We start from the raw sequence: 19,601 nt of genomic DNA, 5'->3' as shown, positions 1-19,601 counted from the left end.
TCATGGGTAGCTGTAACCTCAGGGGTGGATTCAGGTCGTATCGGCCAATTGGACTGCTGAATGAGTTGCAGCAGATCCATCTTTCTTTCCTCTTTTAAGTTACACCTTTATAATGAACGTACCTTTTCTTTACCTGGAATAAATAAATGAGAGATTGCAGTGCTACTTGCTCATTACCACAAGTCAAGAGGGAGTTGGAGTAAATAACACTTTTAATAATCTAGACTACTTATTGTGCAAGCAGAGACATAAAAGCTAACACATATTAGAGAAGCTGTATAAATCTCAAGTGAATACAAATGTAAATTGTTGTTTTTGAAAGGAACACTCAACATTTGAGAAATGTATATGCTGTGTTCCCAAGAGTTAGACAAGAACATCAGCATAAATTTACTTGTAAACTCTTTGCAAGCCAACTCTGACGTCTTTAGCCAAATGTTACAAAGAAAAATTAAAGCCCTAAGAGGATAAATTGATAAACTTGTTTAGATAAAACATTTAAGATACGATATGTAAACATGGCAATTTGGGTAATGTTGGAAGATGTACTCTTACTTTTGGTGGAGGTCAGCAGTTTCCTGTGCTTTAAGACTCTGTGCTAAGCTGTGCTAAACACATCCTGGACCTCTACTGGATGGACCGCCTCATTGATTTAACTGATATCAATAAGTCTGTGAAGGTTTTTGGTCTCGGGTCTTTAGAAGAAGTAAATCTGAAGCAACTGTACTTGGTTTTATATCCATGAATTACATTTCACCTCTCATACAAGAGGCTTCTTAAGTGGGGAAATCCAGCTATTCAGCCTTGGTGGGATCGTTAACTAGGCAGCTGTTTCCACGCTCCTTGTTTTTGTGACAGCTATCGTCAGAGGCCTTCTCAGTCTTTTCTTTTCGACTCCCGTCATAGCAGCGAATGAGAATCTTTCCCAAATGTTAAAGTTTTAATTTAATGGGGCAGTATTTTTTTTTTCTGTTCCCATTAACATGCTAACTGTTATTATGAACAAGTGTTTTCTGTGTAATTCCCCATAAGCAGCTTCTCTGTTAATGAGTTAATGTTCTAAATGACTGCTATACTGGAAGAGGGTTTATCTACAACTGATTAGTCTGATGATCAGATAAGTCTATTTGTCAACACAGAATAAAATGAAATGGCTTGTACACGAGGACATTTTGTACAGATGGGGATTTTGGCGAAACGATTACACAAATGTGAATAGACTCATCGTTTTTGCTTCTCAGTGTATTGAAATTACCAGGCATTGTTCCAATCCCCAAAAGTGAGGAAATTCAAGTTTTAGAAGCATTTGGAAAAAGAAAATTTACCAAACTCAACACAAGATAAAAGTGAAATTGGGTGGTCATCAAATTGAAAACATGCTGCTTTCCTCATAAAGCTGTAATTTAGAGAATATTTTCCTCATAACACCAGTGTTTTGGTGGGACTGTGGGAGCTTGCAGATGCAAAATGAAACATACAAAGCATAAAAAGTCAACAACACATGTCTCTCTACAGATGTACAGTAACAAGGTAGTCACTATATGTCCTGCAGCGGGGCATTCACTATCCATTCATCTCTGTATTTGTCTATGTCTCTGCAGATCAGAGTGGATGCTCCTCTGGAAGGAGGAGTGCTGTACGAGACGGTGACCGTGATGAAGGATAGCAGCTCCATCCTCCGGGACATGGCCTTCTCCCTGGACAGGAACTCTCTCTATGTCATGTCTGACAATCAGGTAAGGAAACGCCCTCATTTTGCTGCTGCTGTCAGGAGAAACGGCAAGTGGTGGGGTGATGTAGTGAGTAGCGAGACCGTCCTTCAGTTGGAAGCCCGCGGGTTCAAGCCCCGGTGACAGTGAGCGCGCTGACATGTCCTTGAGTGAGATAGTATACAGTATGTGTAGCATGACATTTGGAGCTTTACTTGATGTAAAAGGGTCAACATAAAATATAGTATTTACATGTTTATTAACGTAAAACTCAGAAGTAATTTCTATTTAGGATTATAATTGGATCCAGTTTATCAGGATTTTGCAAAAAGAGGTGGCTTTTTTTCTGCACAGATACCAGCACTGCAGGGTTAGGGTTATTATTGTGCACAGTTTGGGAATTAGCAGTAAAACAGTTTCAAACCAAAAAACATTTATTTATGTTAAATGATGAATTAATTCTATTTATTTGGAATCCTACCAGATGATTATGACTTATCCTCAAAATCCAATGTGACATTTCCCAAACATTCACAAGCTGTATGTCTAGAGTAAGGGGTTTTTAAATATGCAAGCTGTGTGTAAGGGGATGGACCACTGTTCTAATTACTTATCCATGCGAATCGACTTAACAGTGCATGCATCTTTTTTACATTACACGCACCACGCGCACACATCCCATAGAAAACCATTAGCTGCTTCTTTTACTGTGTGGCTATATCCCCCCCTCGTCTGCTTCTCACTTGGCCCAGCATCACAGACGCGAGCAGTTGTTGTTGTTGTTGGATGATATTCTCTGCACTCATTGGAGATAAGAGTGAACAGTGGTAATCACTTTCAACTCCCATCAAGTGATTATTTTGGCGTGGCTGCATGGCACTGTGAAATGGGATTAGGTGTCAGTGCGGCCATAAAAAAAGAAAAAAAGGAAAAAGAAAAGCCCCTATCATTGCTCTCAGTTGTCTTCTCAGTGCTGGAATGTATTGAGCCAGAGTCACTGGACGGGGAGGCAAAGGGCACTGGGACAATTGCAGCTGTGTCACTTATTTCAGAGTGGTGCCAAAACTCTTTTCTGGGTGCTTGAAAAAACAGTCAGAAAACCTACAAAAGCATCAAGTTTAAGAAAACAAAGGATGTCATCTGAAGAGCGAGCAAGAATAGAGACAGTATTGTGTCGAGTACTGTCTTCTAAAACAAATCAAGGCAGCTCTTCTTTCTGTGTGATAGACTGGAAGAGACAGGACATCACTTATTGATGAGCTCTGGTCGTTCAAGGAGAGACACATGCTTCCTTCAAGGAGATAGCCAGCTACTGTTTTCAGTCCGCCTCCAGTGACACATAATAACTGAGCAAAAAACCAAACCCAGCTTGGCCAAAGCATTTTCTCTCAATATTAGAACAGCTTTGGCTTTGTAGCCTTGAGGAGCACAGAACAGAGTAAAGCCTTCCTCTTTCTGTCTCCCTCTCCATCTTTGCTCAGCTTTCCCTTCAGACTTTCTCGCAGCTCGGGTAAGGAATCCCCGAGGGAGAGGGCTTCACTCACAGATTTCCCACATTTCCAGTAGATCCCAGAGATGAGAGATTTTCTGATTCCTGGGAGCCAAACAATACAGGAATGATGTGGAATGAGGAGAGAGGCACAGACAGATTTGGCTGAGATCAGCCGACCCTTGTGGAATAACAATGAGCCTCTCTGTCTCCTGCCGAGTGAAACACGCAGGGTTAGCATGATGATGAAGAGTGAGGAGAGAAAAGAGGGAATCAGTGTGTGTATGTCTGTGTGCTTTGTGTTTGTGCGTGTCTGAGTCCGCACCAAAACATCATTTGGGAACCATTATTGATATATATAAAGAAGGCAGTTAATCTTTTTTCTTCTCCCATTGTGTACCTTTAGTTTGATAATTTCAAGGAATAGAAGCGCTCACAGTCCAAACACACAATAACCTCAGTGAATGTCACTCGTCTGTCTGAGAAATGGAAGCTAAGGCTTTAAACCTTATAGAAAGGGGGGGAAACTGCTGCAGGGTTTTTCCAGGGCAATCTCTCAAAGTGCCACTCTGTAAAATGTAAAAACATTGCATGAAATCCCATCCATCCACTTCTAACAAAATGCACATTTCAACCATTTATCAGCACTTTTAATGATTTCATTCAACTTCTTCGCTGATTGGCTAGTTTTGATGAACTCTTAACTCCAGCAGATTGTGTTGTTCAAGGTATATGCAGGTGTATGGAGTATACCTACTTATATATCAATCTGCATTAGGTCAACCAACTTCTAAATGTGCTTGCTCATGGTGGGAACTGTTTATTCTTGGTAAATAATATTATAAAGAGTACTGTCTAGACCTGTTCTATGGAAAGTGTCATGTGTTAACTTCTGTTATGATTGAATTGAATTGATGTACATCAGTCAGTTGTGTTCTGCAAGCTGAATTTCCTTCTTAGGATGCTGAAGCCATAACATAGTTGTCCAAATTTCATGAGTATATGGACTAAAGAATAAGGGATACTACTACTCAAAATGCAAAATTACGTAGTTGTTTAACCCATCAGTGGGTCAGAAAAATCTGCACTGTGGTTAATGTTGATTTCAAATGTTCCTTACTCACTGAAGAGACAATGTGCAAATACTACTCACGCTTTATGCGAGAGCCTTCTTACACATCCCTAAACCACTGATGTACATGTGTTAACAGTTTGGTTTATGGGTTATTGTGACAAAAAATATACTAAAGTTCAGCCTCACTAAAATGTGTTTAATTTTATCCTAAACAGAAATATCTGGATTCTGTTTTTAAATCAAAACTTTCCTTTGAAGTTATCTGAGCTACCCTAACACATAGTCCTTGGCAACTCCAGGAGTACCTTGTGGAGTTCACATATTCCTGGCAGGGAATCACTGCTGTACAGCATGTGGCTTTGAGAAAGTAATGGGGAAATGTAACCTGACAAAAGTGTGAATATGTTAGCTTTGGAGTGAAGCTAATAATTAGCAATTTGTGGTTTTGGATACTGGATTCGTTCATAAGAATACATCACATTGGACACCTTATTAAGACATTTTGGAATGCTCCTCATCTGAATAAGCTTCAGGACTCAAATGTTTATTTTACACTTTTTAACCGTATTACTTACTATCATCATTTTCTTTATCTCGTAGACATGTCAGTGTGTTTCAATTTTAAATATTAAAATAGTTTTCTGAGGCTGTACAATGACATCTAGCGTTAAAGTAAATTTGGAATAACTCCATCCATTTTTTCCCCCCAATTTCATTTAATTTCGGCCGAGTCCTAAAAGCACAAAATCCTGGATATGACCTTATAACCCCATCCATCATGTGAGTCCAACGTTCATGCGAAAGCTGTGGATTTTCCAGAGACAGACCGAGGATATACAGTAAGATGACAGTAGTGCAGAGGTCTAAAAGCCTGCATGCTCATCTGACAGCATTCGTAAAGTTCCAGTAAATCCGGATGAAAGTGTTAAAGTGATAGCGGACTGGTGAGATGATTTGAGCATTAGTGAAGGGCATAACAGATGTGGTGAAAAGATAAAGATTTTGTAATTCCCAATGCTGTAAAAGTGTACACGATCATCCGAGTTCTGTGATACAATACATTTAAGAAAGCACAGCCAGAATGACATTTTGCTTTTCAGGGAAAAATTGAGGGTTTTTGTTGGTATTCTGTGCTTACTTTAAATGATCAGTTTCTCCTGAAGAAATTATCTCAGAGAAGACTAGACAAACAAAAAGCTTGATGAGAAATACAACATAATGCATCTGCTCATGAATGATTTATGAGGCATCTACAGTACATTAAACATAAACTGAGGAAGAAGGCTTATTTCAGTCATCCACGACTGTAAAAAGATGATAGGAGTGCACAAATGCATTAGACTGTGAAATGAAAACAATCCCCACAGTATGAAGTATGAACCAAAAATGGTATCTGCCAATTTAAGTTCACCATGAAATATCTGGATATAATGCTGTCTATCATTACATTTCAATAACTATATATTATATGATGTCCACAATTGGTCTGGACACGATCAAAAGCAGACAAAAGAGTCCTGACGTCACCCCCAGGCTAGCCACTGTTCCACTACAGTAGTTTCTGGAGCTCAATACTCATTCATACAATACTCAAACATTTCAGTTTTTCATCTTTCTGCAAAAATAATCTTTGAGTTCACTATGCATCAAATAAACAAGCATCTACAACAACACTTGATACTTTACATTAAATCCACAGTGATCTAAACAAAATTAAAAGATTAGTTTGTGAGCATTCAAAAAAATCTATCCCACATAAAGATTTACTAGCACAGCAGTGTGGGTACTCATTGTAACAATTGGTTTTTCCATCCACTAATGCCACATTGTGATGTATCTGTCTAAAAGCATCTACACCATTCAGCATTGTCTGCCTGCTCCAGCAATGTTGGACTAGCGACCATTTATTGATGCTTAACCTGAGATGACCTTGTGAAAAAAAGTGTTCATTAAAAGTTTCTAATCAACAATATTGAATAAAAATAAGAATAAAATACATTTCTACAATGTTTACATAGACATATGGAGTAAGCTGCACAAAAGTTTCTAAGTAAAGTAATATAGTATAGTAATATTAGACACATTGAGAACAAACAAAGAACAAATCAGGGCAAGGGAGCATCAATAAAATGCTGTTGAGAATAAATATGTATGAGATGACAAAGGACATGTCTTTGGATCTTATTTGGATTCAACGCTGTGCATCCCCGCTCAGGTCAGTTCCACTAAACAAATCAACTCTGATGTGCAGCGAGAGCTTCACATTTGATCCTTAGCTGGGCGGCGGAAAGCAGAAGAGCCATAGCTCTCCTCTTGTAAAGGTCATGCTGAGACATAGACCAACTTTGTTAGTTTAGACGAGCTCCAGTCCACAACAATTCATGGATTATTTCCCCTACAGATATGGAGTTAGCCCCTCCCGTGCTACAAAATCATTTTGCTAATGGAACGCACCAAATGGGCTTTGAACTGCTGGAAAAAAAAGAGAGAGAAAGTTATTTTATAGGGAGCAGCAGATAATCCATTTTGCCAACACAGACCTGAGAGAGAACCCACTTATGCTATCAAGAGCACAGGAGACACTCTAATCCATAATCCACTCTTCATTTGTGATTGCTTACATCAAGAAATTGCTTGCATCATACGTCCAGGCTTCGAATAATAAGTATAAAATAACTGGGCTCAAGCTGCAGCTCTAACCTGGTTTTGTATGCAGGGATGGTGCTGGCCAGGAGACAGCAGTGACTCTCACAGAAGCTACTGTAATGGAGAGCTTATGCTTTGCCAGACATTCATGCATGGAAGTGGCAGAGAGTGTTTGGTTAGCTGCCTTTTTGCTTGTGTGCGCCCCTGTGTGTGAAAAACAGCAGTGAAAACCTATACTGTGTAATAACTACAGCAGGAGGCGTGATGTTTTAGTAGAAACGTTGAATATGTTGATAATATTTCTGCTAAAATTCTTCTTAGATAGTTGCGGTGTCATTTCACGAGATTTCTGACATCGAAGAAAAAAACAAATCTGTGGGCAGAACCACAACGCTGCATGTAGAAAATTTGTGTCAGCAGCCAGAAGTAGAAAAAGAAATGGGTTGTTTTCCTCTGGGATATTCGACAGTGTGCGCTGTTATGAGGGTTCCATATATTGCAAAATAGACAACATGATGAAAAGGGCTTTGGTCTCTTCTCATCAAAACTGCAAATTATTTCATCAGAATGTTTCGGTTGCACATCATTGTTGACCTTATTTCCACTCCATGGCAGCCATTTGTAACTTTTATCACATTAAGAGATGGAAACTTTAGTAAGAATTTGTATAAAACGCAGTAGTATTATTTGAACATGTGCAGGTCAAAATACTTTATAGTTTTGTTTGGTTTATGTACATATATAGTATTTTTTGGGATAAAATTGTATATCATGTACATTATATGTGTATATACTGTGACCTCCATAGTTGGTCTTCTGAATTATGTGTATATTAGATATATTTTTCAGGATATAACTGTATTTATTGCAAATTTGGTGTGTTTAATGTGAGTATAATTCTGTTTCCCTACTTGATAATGTGTGCGAGTCTGATTAAGCATACATGAAATTCTTTGCTTACTCTTCTACTAGCAGAAAATGTTTAAATAAATCCCAAGCAGGACAGCAACTATTTGGAATATCAACTAATCAGCTGTAATTTTCTAAAAAAAAAATCTACTATATTGTGAAGAAAACTTCCCTTGGTGTCATCTTCACGTCACATCTTATCTGGATCGCAGTCCAAAGATATTAAGATAAGACTGAATGGAAATATATAAAAGAGAATAACACGTCACTCACTTGACATTTTTGCTTGAAAATGTACTGAAATTATTAATTGATTATCAAAATAGTTGCCAATTAAGAAGTTACGCGTTGGCCCAGACGGTTTTCTTGTGTGCGGCAAGCCTTTTCTCCAGTGATAAAAAGTGTTTAAAGGTCCAGTGTGTCAGATTTAGAGGGCTCTTTTTACAGAATATGGCAGAAATTGAGAGACAGAATGTTTCAGTGTATAATCACCCGCAAATAAGAATACTGATTTAATAATACAGTTGTGGATAGTTGTTTCTATGTGCCCTATGATGAGCTGGCGACTTGTCAGTCAGGTAGGCAGTTGGGTTAGGAAGTCAGGTGGGGTAGGTTCCAGTCCCCTGCAATGCTAATGAGGATAAGTGGTTACAGAAAATGGGTGGATGGATGTTTGTGTTATCTTAGAATTAGTATTTTATATCTATAGTCATCACAGGTCCTCTACTACAGTAGCCCAGAACAGACAAATAAAACACTGGTTATAAATAGGGGTTTCCACGCTTTTCACATGTTTCATGGCCACTGTACAGTAGTTTATCCTGCATGGTAGGTAGGTGACGGTAAGCTGAGAAAATCTGGAACTACACCGAACTAATACAACTACACTAGATGCCACTAAATTCTAATGCTGGTCCTTTGCTTTAGAAACAAAATCAGTCTCACTTTATTTATAATTATAAAATGAGCTCCTCAATCTGGGAATAGTAAACAGCTCAAATGTGTCAGGACGGTGCCTAATTAAAGCACCATTGTACAACTAGCTACCAGGTTAATTAAGGCAGTCGCAAAATTCCTACTTAAAATGCAAACCAGGAATTAGATCCATTAATCGAATGTTTGCATAGTCATATGTGAGAGTATGAGTGTCCTGTTGGTTTGGGACTCTTTCAACACTGCCATATTGTTCCTGGGTTCAGTTCTTGGGCTGTTGAGACCTGTTGCATCATGTCATACCCCCACTTTAAACTTGCTTTATTTCTTACTATCTCCACTGTAAAGACAAAAATGTCAAGAAATTATCAAAATAAAAAAGATATAAAGCAATGTACACATCAAAAAGGCCAAATTGGGCTTCACTTTCTCGTGCGTGGCTGCCACTGAAATCATATCAGTAGGTTTCTAAACATCAAAATGTTGCTGATACTATATGCAAACAGAGAACAGTGCACTTTTTATTCTCCTTTTGAAAACCTTTTTGCACTGTCTGCTTTTTAATAATTCATCTGCGTATCTTTTGTATCCACATTTTAACCCCAACTTCCATTTCTCTGCTTTAGGTTGCTCAGGTCCCCGTGGAGGCGTGTGAACAGTACGGTACATGTGCTGAGTGCCTGAGCTCTGGTGACCCTCACTGTGGCTGGTGTGTCCTGCATAACATGTGAGTCAGTTTCCTCTATTTTCTCACATACACACACACGACCGCAGAGGGAATTAAACCCACAATATTATTGTTTCCCAAACAGCTCGTAGAATGCTATAAATACGACTAAGCATGCGGTCATATGATTTGTGCAGTTTAACCGACTTACTGTGTATCCTGGAGTTCATTATTATCAACAGCTGGTGAGAAACATTAAACCAGGAAGTGGTTGTTGGACAGTGTGATCCCTCTTAAATAGCACTATTTAGGACAGCAAAAACGGCATGCCCACCACATTTTATTGTCTGTCAGGCTGGAGGACGGCTGGAGTTAATGGAGGAGGGAAGGATTAGCCTGTGAGTCACGGCTGGTGTGAAAACTGCACCTTTACATACCCGGGGAACATTTTGGACCTGACGGAGCAAGCTTATCTCCTCCATCTTAATTATCTGACCCGCGGGTTAGCTTGCATAATACCTTGATATGGCGCAAAGGGGATTCATGAGATTAAAACCCTGTGTTTCTGAACCAGCTGCTGTGCTGTGCTGTGTTCTAGGCTGACCTCAGCCAGGGATTTACCCCCGCCTCATCATATGACGTCTGCGTTTCAGCTAGCAATGCGTTGATGGTGATCAGCATTATTTAAACTGCAGCTCTCGGTGTTATCAAATCGCCAGTGAAGTGAGAGGAAAAAATAATGCCTCGCTTTAATCTAAATTAGCTCATTAAACAGTTGTTTTCCCTTTTTTTTCCTGAGTGCTGACTTTGTCTGCAAGTCCCATTATGCAGTTTATTTAAATTAATGCCTTACACTTATCAGTGAACAGATAGGCTGCTGTTCCCTCAAGTAACCCAAAGTGAATCATGATCCCTCATGCTGCAGAATGAGGCTACTTTATTTTTTCTCTCTATTAAATCCAGATTGGGGTCTTTTTCTAGCCTCTGAATGACTCTTATGGAGACCTCTTTTAGGATCCCACCCCTGGCACGGTGCACTAAAGCACTCACAGAGTGTGTGTGTTGGCGGGGCTGGCTGAATAGCTGAACATGTACAAAGCCTGAAGGAAAAGAGAACAAATGGCTCCATCAGACAAAACACGGTGAATAAAAGAAATAGGAGATGAAAGGCCTCGTCTTTTTTCGGAAGCACTTCAGCTGATGAGCGGTCAGGAGGTGACTGTCTATACTCCTGTGGCTCTGGTCCGCCTCAAGGAGCCGAGCCAGCAACAGCTGTCACCGTGTTTCCATTCCGCCTTTATATTGTGTTGTAATTACAGCGGAGGCCTCAGTGCTCTTTGAGCTCTCTCAGGAGATGCCACCCCCTCAACTGCATCTCAGAGTGTATTAAGCACTATCTCCTCTCGCTGTGCGCATTACACATTTAAAAGAAAGAGATGATGGTCTACAGCCGAAATAGACTCCGAGTTCACCCTTACAATTTAACTTTACAGCTCAGAAACTCTTGTTCTTTTTTAAATCAGTGTTTAAACACAGCCTGTCTGTTACTATCAGAGCCTGCAGAGACCCAACTCTTAGAAGACCTCCTACAAAGAAATAAGTATCAGCACAGCCACATCTCTAAAACAAATCTCCATTTCTAAAACTGGACAAATTGCTAAAACTTTTTAAAATCCTTTCTATCCCTGTTCATAACTTTAAATGTATTTTACTTAGCATTTCACTCCTATTGAGATTATTCTGAGGTCACACTATAGTGCCAACCCTTTCACATCTTACTTATAATTGCCTGTTGGGATCCAAAAGCTTATTCTTCTGTTGCACTGCAGTGTAATATGCTCTGCAGAAGCTGTAAATGGAAATTTCTGGCCAAGCATCTGACTGAAAGCCACGTGAAGGAGATGACCAGCTAAAAAACAATATAAACATGCACAATCCTGTATTTTATTAAGTTTGAAAAATGCATTAAATTACATTAGAAACACTTTAAATTGATAAATTGATATATCTATATACACATATATACACACACACACACATATATATATATATATATATAATATTATATATATATATATATATATATATTGCATTCTGTTTACCTACAAATCTAAGCAAATCTAGATTACCTAATAATCAGCAGCTCTGTGAGGCTATACTCAGGCACATCAATGCTTTGTGTTGCTAACAGTCTCCAAAAGAACAGTTTCTTTCTACCACTGTCCCCTCTAAAACTGTCTTTAACACTCCGCCGTAAACATGTTACATTAACATTCTACTGACTTTATGCATTACAATAAGGCACACCTTTTAATAACCTTTTAATTAGCAGCTTTGGATTAGTACATCTTAAAGAAATAGCTTGGATATTTAAATATTCTGCTTACTGCAAACCTTTGCACTTTGCACTACACGGTGAATACTTAGCACATTTCTGTACAAAAGTGTACTGCTCTTTTCATTTTAAAAAGGGTGTACATATATTTATATCTTCTATCACTTGATTTTTATGTTCCTTATATTTTTTTGTTGTTGCACCAAAAACACCAAGACAAATGCCTTGTATATGAAAATCTACTTGGCAATAAATCTGTTTCTGATTTCTGAATGCTATTCATTTTATTATTATTATTTTTTTTTTTAGTTAGGCATAAAAAACAATGTTTTGGTCAAATTTTAAAGGCAGGTGATCACCAAAATGATTTTAAAAAATATCCTATAGACTATAAACAAAGAATTTTATGTCAATCCATTCAATAGTTGTTCAGACATTTCACTCAAAACCTCTGTGTGTCTTGGAAGCACTAAATGAAATGGCGTAGTATCACCAAGCATGATGAATGATATTTCAGTCTCGACCAAGGTGGTGCAATGACGGACCAACGCTACCATATAATGCCATGCGAGTTTGTTGGCCATAATTCATCATTAAAGTTGCTGCATTATGTTATACATTTTTAAAATAATTACTCTCTCTTTCTCCACAGGTGCTCGAGGAAGGATTGGTGTCAAAGGGCCGAGGAGAGTTTCCGTTTCGCCACTGACATTAACCGCTGTGTGAAGGTTATCGCTCACCCGGACAGCATTGCTGTATCAGCACATAGTGTCCCCGTGAGTATGCTTATCATTCCACCAATCACTGCTCTGTCACTCCACTCACAATGCTCACGTTTATGAGCAATCGCTTAGAGTAGCCTTGTACATCCGCATGTACAGTAAGTATAAGCCTGGTAGGGAAGATTAGTTTTGTGAGAGATGAAGGATGATTCTCCCTGTATGGCATCTACTTTATTTATTTTGGTTCAAACACGTATACTGAGGGATTGGAGACTAATGTGAAAAAATTAGGTGGGAGTTGTTTTTGTAAGAAAGTGAGCTACTCTGTCTGCATCTCTAATGCTTGATGATCAGCATCTGCCAAGAGGTGATTACATTTCCTAAAAGCTTAATTCATCTGTTGTACAGTAGCCAAGAGCACAGAGGAGGAAAGTACAGTAGGAGCTAAAGATTATTTTAAGGGAATAGTTTGACATTTTGGGCAATGCTTTCTTGCAGAGAGTTTGACGAGAGGATTAAATCGACTTTTGTGTCTGCCTGGTAAATATGTAGCCAGCTTGTGCACAGAGACTGGAAATAGGAGAAGCAGCTAGCCGGTCCAAATGTAACAAACCCTGTCTACCAGCACCCCTAATCTCACTAATTAAAACTGTATATCATTTATTTACTATGTACAAAAACAACAAATTATGGTTTTACAGGGAGGTTATGTCCTGGACTACTTATTGGCCAAGAGCAGCAAATTTCTTGGGTCAATTTTGTTGTTTTTACAGGCCGGCTTTTGTACAGATTATACCAACAAGATTTAACATGTTAATTAGTGAGCTTAAGTGGCGCTGATAGGCAGATTTTGTTTCCTTTGGACAGAGCTAGGATAGCTGTTCTCCCTGTTCCCAGTTTTGAAAAAGAGAGTGCTACGCTAAGCAGCTCTGCTAGCTATGGCTCCAGCTTCATATTTAATAGACAGAAGAGTATAAGAAGACTGTGTTGGCCAGAAAAACTAGAAGCATACTTCCTAAAATGTGGAGCTCATGTAGAGTAACGTATTATAACTTACTGTCATGATATTCAAAATGGTACATGTACCAATGCACAAGGCCAGCCTCAAGTTCGGTTCATTAAATCTTCCCTTCTCCTATTTATTTATTTATTTTTGTCTAGCTTCTGCTGGAGGTGAATAATGTTCCAGACCTTTCTGCTGGGATCACCTGTTCATTTGGCCAGCAGGCTCAAATCGAGGGGCACGTCAACGGGAACAGGGTTATGTGTCTGTCTCCGGCTGGGAAGGAGGTCCCTCAGATACCAGAAGGACAAGGTGAGCTCCAATATCATGTGTCAAAACAAACAAAGAAGTTATATATATATATATATAGCCTAAATATAAAGATTAAGACTGATGCCAATGTCAGGTGAAAAAAAACCAAACAGCTAAATTATCAATATTCCAGACGCAAAAGCCCTCTTTTCAAATTGACCACCTTGAGTTTTTTGTTTATCCAAAGAGTTTAAGTACCAAGGAGCAGTACAATTTTCTCAAAGCATATACAGCAATCCTTCAATTGAAGTTTCTGACGGAAGGTTTTCTCACGACAACAGCAGTGTGCCCTTGTAGAGACGCAGACACCAGGTGGCTCTTTACAGAAGTGTGATAAAAGTATTAACATTTATTCGTTCTCGTTTTGACCTCCTCTTTTCACTCACTGTTTTCCTTCTCTCACCCGTCTTTTCTGTCTCTCTCTCTCACTCTCCCTCTCTCTCATCTCTTTTTCACACTATTCTATCTATCCCTCCCTCTCTCTCTCTCTCTCTCTCTCTCTCAGACTGGGCCGGCGTGGAGCTTCGTCTAAACTCAAAGGAGACCGGTCAAATGGTTGCCAGCACGGAGGTGAAGTTCTACAACTGCAGCACACATAAAACGTGAGTCCAGCAGCTAACGCCCCGTCCCCGACCGCCCGCCTCCCCACCGCCACCTTTGATTTGTTGAATAGATAGAAAAGCACAACTTAATTTAGGCCAATGATGTCCTGATGCTCACAACTCTACTTAAGATCAGGCTGTTAGATAACCTCTGAGTTCAATTTATCTGTCAGGTTTCATTTAAATCAACATGATGCATTTGCTATGGCCTGTTTGTTTCAACTGCTTAAAGTGGCAGTTTGTGGGCTTATTTCTTATAGCTCTAAAAACAAATCACTACTGATTTCAATTATATTTTCAATGCTCTTTTTTTTTTTTTTTAGGTACACTCAAATTTGTTACACACATTCACACCTGGAAACTGCACTTGCATTGTTCATAACCGAGCAGCGTTACTGGTGCAGCTGAGTATGCCTCGCTGTAGGCCAACAGTCCCCTAGGACTCCTAAATAGATAATCATTAGACTCACACACCCCTTTATGTCCAGAGAGGTCCCAGCAGTGAACTGTGTTGTTGTAAGATATGAAACATAAAACATTTTAGATTTCTAACCTTTCTCTAGTGCCTTGAGGGTAGATCAAACAATGTAAATTAAAGAAGAGGACTTTATTTAAATGCTCATCTGTTTTACGCTGCCAATAAAAACTTCCTGACTGGGCACGGAGGCTTGATTTTGAGCCATTATGCTTATGTCAACTGTATTTACTGTTAACATTAAACTATGACAGGAGTGTTTCTATCTGAATAACAATTACGAGCGCTGCTACAAAGGTGGATCTTATTAGGATGAATGCCAATTAGCAGCATTTGTCAGCTTTAAATGAAGTCTGCAAATCAGAAACTTGATGAGTTTTTTTTAGCTCCAGAAATGCCACATCATTCAGTGTTGAATTACTTACTTCAAAGAGTGACATTTTTACATTTTTGTCCACTTCCTGTGAGAGGTAAAGTGGTACAGTTGAGAGACAGAAAGTAATATTTCCTTTCTCTTTTCAAGTGTTACTGGGTTTTGAACTGACAGCTGTACATGCACACTTCACTAACCTTTAACAGTGCAGTGAATTATACTGAACCCCGAGCACACAAAAGATGGATTCAGGGATATACAATAAGTTCACTCTAGGAGGGGACATTTGATTGATGATGTGTTCACAGCTAAACCCAGGAAATTAGCCCAGAGTGGATACACATGCCACCTATTCAAAAATGCTCTTTGACTGTGACATGAATGCCCCGATACAACCACATTAAGCCATTAGAGAGAAACAGTCGGAGGCACATCACATCCACCCCACACCAATACGGCCTCCATTAGCTGCTGCGTAACCCTGTGAACTCCAGTGATTAATATTTCAGACCAAACACACTCCTAACCCAGCACCTCTTCCTCCACCTCCCCCACTACCACCATCACCTCAGCATCACATCACCCTCCATAATTAATTATCCAGTGTTTGCAGCTCCCTGCCAGTCTGGTTCTATTAATACCCAACCCCCCAAATATCTTTCTCACACACACAGACACATACACACAAGCACACTATTTCATGTCCATACTGGCCCTGGGCAGCTAATTAATATCAAAATGTAATGGTGCTGCACTACATTTATTGGCATTTGTAGCTTGCTATGAGCTGCAATATTGGAGTGCTGCTCTTGGTTTTATAGTTTCCTCATGGTTTCGTCTTATTGCATGACCAAATTCAGCAGAGCAGACTTGGTGATGGTGTATGGATCTGTTTTCTGCACAGTGGTACACCTCTATTATATGCAGCAAAGTCCACATACCCCCAACAGGAAAATAGGACATGTTCAATTTCCAGCTCTCCAATTGCTCTGTTTGCTATATCGACAGCTGTGCATCACCCATTTATGTTTTCCCCCACCTCTTTACCTCTCACTTCTAAACCCAAAGTTGTATCACAATCGTGTCTGTGTTTGTGGAATGAAAATGTGATTAAATCCAGTCTAAGAGGGTTATTTTAGAACAACTTTAATCCACAACTGATCGTTGGCTGCAGTTGACTAATTCAAGCCAGAGATGTGCAAATTGTGGCTTTGATTCCAGAAATGTTTTCATTACTGAATAAAATCTGAACAGAGAAGCAGATAAATAAATCAATGAATTATAAAATGGAAAGCTCAGGGTGCTTAGTATACACTATCAATATATGCACAGCATGGACATACAGTGTTCTTGTCAGATATACTATTACAACTGCATGTGTCTCGAGTGACAAAGACACTTGAATAGCAACACTCCTGTCAAGACGTCACTTGAAGTCATTTGTTGTCATGTACAACATGGAAAGTGGAGACTTCTGATCTTCCAATGAAACACACTGACAAGATCAGTCTCCCATTTTTCAATCCTCTTCACCCAAGAGAGCAAGATATAGACGATCTGTAGGGAATAAAGAGGGATTCGGCTTTTTTTCTGTCAATGCAGAGCAACTCAGTTTACAGGAGGTCTTACTAAAATGTTGCAGTATGTTGTAACATGTTCATTTTGTCCTGCAGGTGTCTGTCCTGTGTAAACAGCACGTTTCGCTGCCACTGGTGTAAATACCGCAACCTGTGCACTCATGACCCCAGCAGCTGTTCTTTCCAGGAAGGCAGAGTCAACGCGTCAGAGGTATTGTGCGCTCACATTAAGTGTGAGTTACGGTTTCATTAGCTGATTAAAATGTAGCTTTTCAATTGCACAGTTTATCTGCTCCTGTGTGACACTTTCACCTAAAAGATAAAGCTCCACTACCACCAGACTAACCGTCGACATCCATGTTAGCTCTATGAATCCATGCAGCTCCTCTCTCTTAAATGTCTGTATGAATGTCATGGCTATCCATCCATAAGCTGCCACAAACTGTCACCGCCATCCCTACAGCCATGCCGCGAGGCTGGGTAAAAATTACTGATTGGGGCATTAAGAGGCTTTCAAAATGCTGCGAAGATAATTTGATTTACTGCCCCATTAATCTCAGTGCTACATAATTCCTTCATGTTTACTGTATATAACACATTCATATGTATTAATATAGATTACAAGCACATAGACAAGACAGTTTTCTAACTATGAGTGCTATGATGATGTATGTTTGTTTTCACAGGACTGCCCTCAGCTCCTCCACTCTGGGGAAATTCTCATCCCAGCCGGCGAGGTCCGACCCATCACCCTGAGGGCCCGAAACCTTCCCCAGCCACAGTCGGGCCAGCGGGGATATGAGTGCGTGGTGCACGTGCAGGGTGTCAGCCACCGTGTCACGGCACTGCGCTTCAACAGCACCAGCGTGCAGTGCCAGAACAGCTCGGTATGACCTCAAACACTCCCAGTGGGAGTCTCACAGCTGTCAAATGAGGCACACAGCTTGGATGCTGTGTAGGCAAGGTACATAGGGTGCATGAGTGAATACCGCCTGAGGTGCTCAGCATACTGAGGAAAAGGTAGAGGAAAGGGAAAGTAAGAGTGATGAGGGGAAGTGTGAGAGAAAGGAGGAGAGTGACAGGGAGCGAAGGATGGGAAGGAAAGCAGAAAAGGATGGAAACCATGACTTCAATATGACCTTGATGTTGTTGTGTAAGATGGATATTGTCAGACTAACATCTAGGTATTCACAGAGCATAAATGTGACGTTCCCAACAGACAGTGACAGGTTTGGGCTGAATACAGGAGATTTTTGGGGGTGTTTGCTGCATGATGCAAATCACATGGGCAAAATTTCAATGCAAAGCATACCTTACTTACTCTGTGACAATGAATGAAAAGGCCATTTTCTTCAGATGTGGATGATCGGCCACCCCAGCCAGGGTTTGCGTCCCTACATGTCAAAGAGGAGAGGAGCAGACAAGCATGGCAGAAATGACAGATGGTTAAAAGCGTTGTCTCTCTGTTGCCCTTTCATCCTCTCATTTTCCTCCCACTCTGTGTCTTTCTCTGAATCTCTATCTTCTGTCTCTCTTTCACTTTCTCTTACTCTTACTCTGGATCCACTTACCGCAAACTCCCTCACTCTCTGTTTCTGATTTTCAGTACATGTACGAGGGTGTGAAGATCAGTGACCTGGCAGTGGACCTCTCTATCGTATGGAACGGCAATTTCATCATCGACAATCCCGAGAAGATTAAAGGTGCTTCTGCCATCCATCACTGCCAGGCCAGAGAAGTGTAAAGCACTCAATCCACAGGGGATAGATGGGTCATAGAGATCACTTCAAGGCTTCTAAAAGGCCTTGAGAGAAAGTTCACAATAGCAGGGAGTGTTATCAAAAAGCACCTAATCACTTGTGTGCCCGGAGGGATGAAGGGTGAATCTTAATATTGCTCAGTTTGGCTCTCACAGCTGCTCTTGGCTTCCTCTCCATCATCATGCAAAAAAAGGTGCCTGTCAGTTGTTGTTGTGGGTTGTACATTAAATACAGTGCATCCCTGTAGCCACGAATACACATGATGTCCATGAATTTTAACAGGCCTTGTCATTACATTAGGTAAGTTACTTTATATGGGCATAAATAAAGGCTTCTTACAGGAGAGAGGATGGGAGAGACAGACTTCAAAGAAAGGTTTATTGGATTATTTAGGCTTATTTTTTCCTCCGTACTTAGAAGAAGAAATTCAAACAAACATGCTTCTTATGAACTGAATTTTATAAACACATTTTCTCATTGAGATCCCCAGCTGACTGTCCATGCTTATAGTTATTTTTGGAGTTGACTGTGAAGACCTACTGTTTAAAAATGTGTCCTGATTGGGTGATTCAATTTAAACAGTTGATTGAATTGTAACAGCACTCCCTGCTGGTCCAAATTTGGTTGAGTCTTTACAGAGTATTTGATGTTTGGCACGCTTTCGATAACTTCAAACACTTCACTACTGAAATTACTCCACATTGTAACTAATGGTTGCAAAGGTACGGTATATTTCTGGTAATTTTCCATAAACCTTTTGCAAATATTCCAAATGAGGAAGTTAAGCTGTGAAATTTGGGAATATTCCAAAAGGGGAATTTTGGAAATATTTCAAATTGGAAACTTGCCATGGGAATTATGAAAATGTATGGAGGTTAAAATTATTATATAATTATAATTAATTAAAATTATGGAAATATATGGGAATTAAATGGAAATTGGGGGTAATTTAGTAATTGGAGGTAAGATAGCGTCATGATAGCACAGCCTCATAAATGGTCAATGAAATGATGC

The 19,601-nt window shown here is 39.7% G+C and overlaps 1 protein-coding gene across 1 annotated transcript in view; it reads left to right on the top strand.

The window, feature by feature from the left end:
• The window catches only part of LOC104922745 (plexin-A2), a 77,685-nt gene that overhangs the window by 29,288 nt on the left and 28,796 nt on the right, over positions 1–19,601 (top strand). Inside the window, exons 4-11 of the mRNA XM_027279225.1 lie at positions 1,602–1,736; positions 9,388–9,488; positions 12,416–12,539; positions 13,647–13,800; positions 14,306–14,402; positions 16,924–17,038; positions 17,514–17,714; positions 18,434–18,530. Of these exons, the coding sequence (XP_027135026.1) occupies positions 1,602–1,736; positions 9,388–9,488; positions 12,416–12,539; positions 13,647–13,800; positions 14,306–14,402; positions 16,924–17,038; positions 17,514–17,714; positions 18,434–18,530 (1,024 nt within the window). The remainder of the gene's footprint in view (positions 1–1,601; positions 1,737–9,387; positions 9,489–12,415; positions 12,540–13,646; positions 13,801–14,305; positions 14,403–16,923; positions 17,039–17,513; positions 17,715–18,433; positions 18,531–19,601) is intronic.

Source organism: Larimichthys crocea, chromosome VI (genome assembly GCF_000972845.2).
Source record: "Larimichthys crocea isolate SSNF chromosome VI, L_crocea_2.0, whole genome shotgun sequence".
Taxonomy (NCBI): Eukaryota; Metazoa; Chordata; class Actinopteri; family Sciaenidae; genus Larimichthys; species Larimichthys crocea.
Note: the sequence above shows the minus strand (reverse complement) of the source record. Positions and strands in the feature narration are given on the sequence as shown.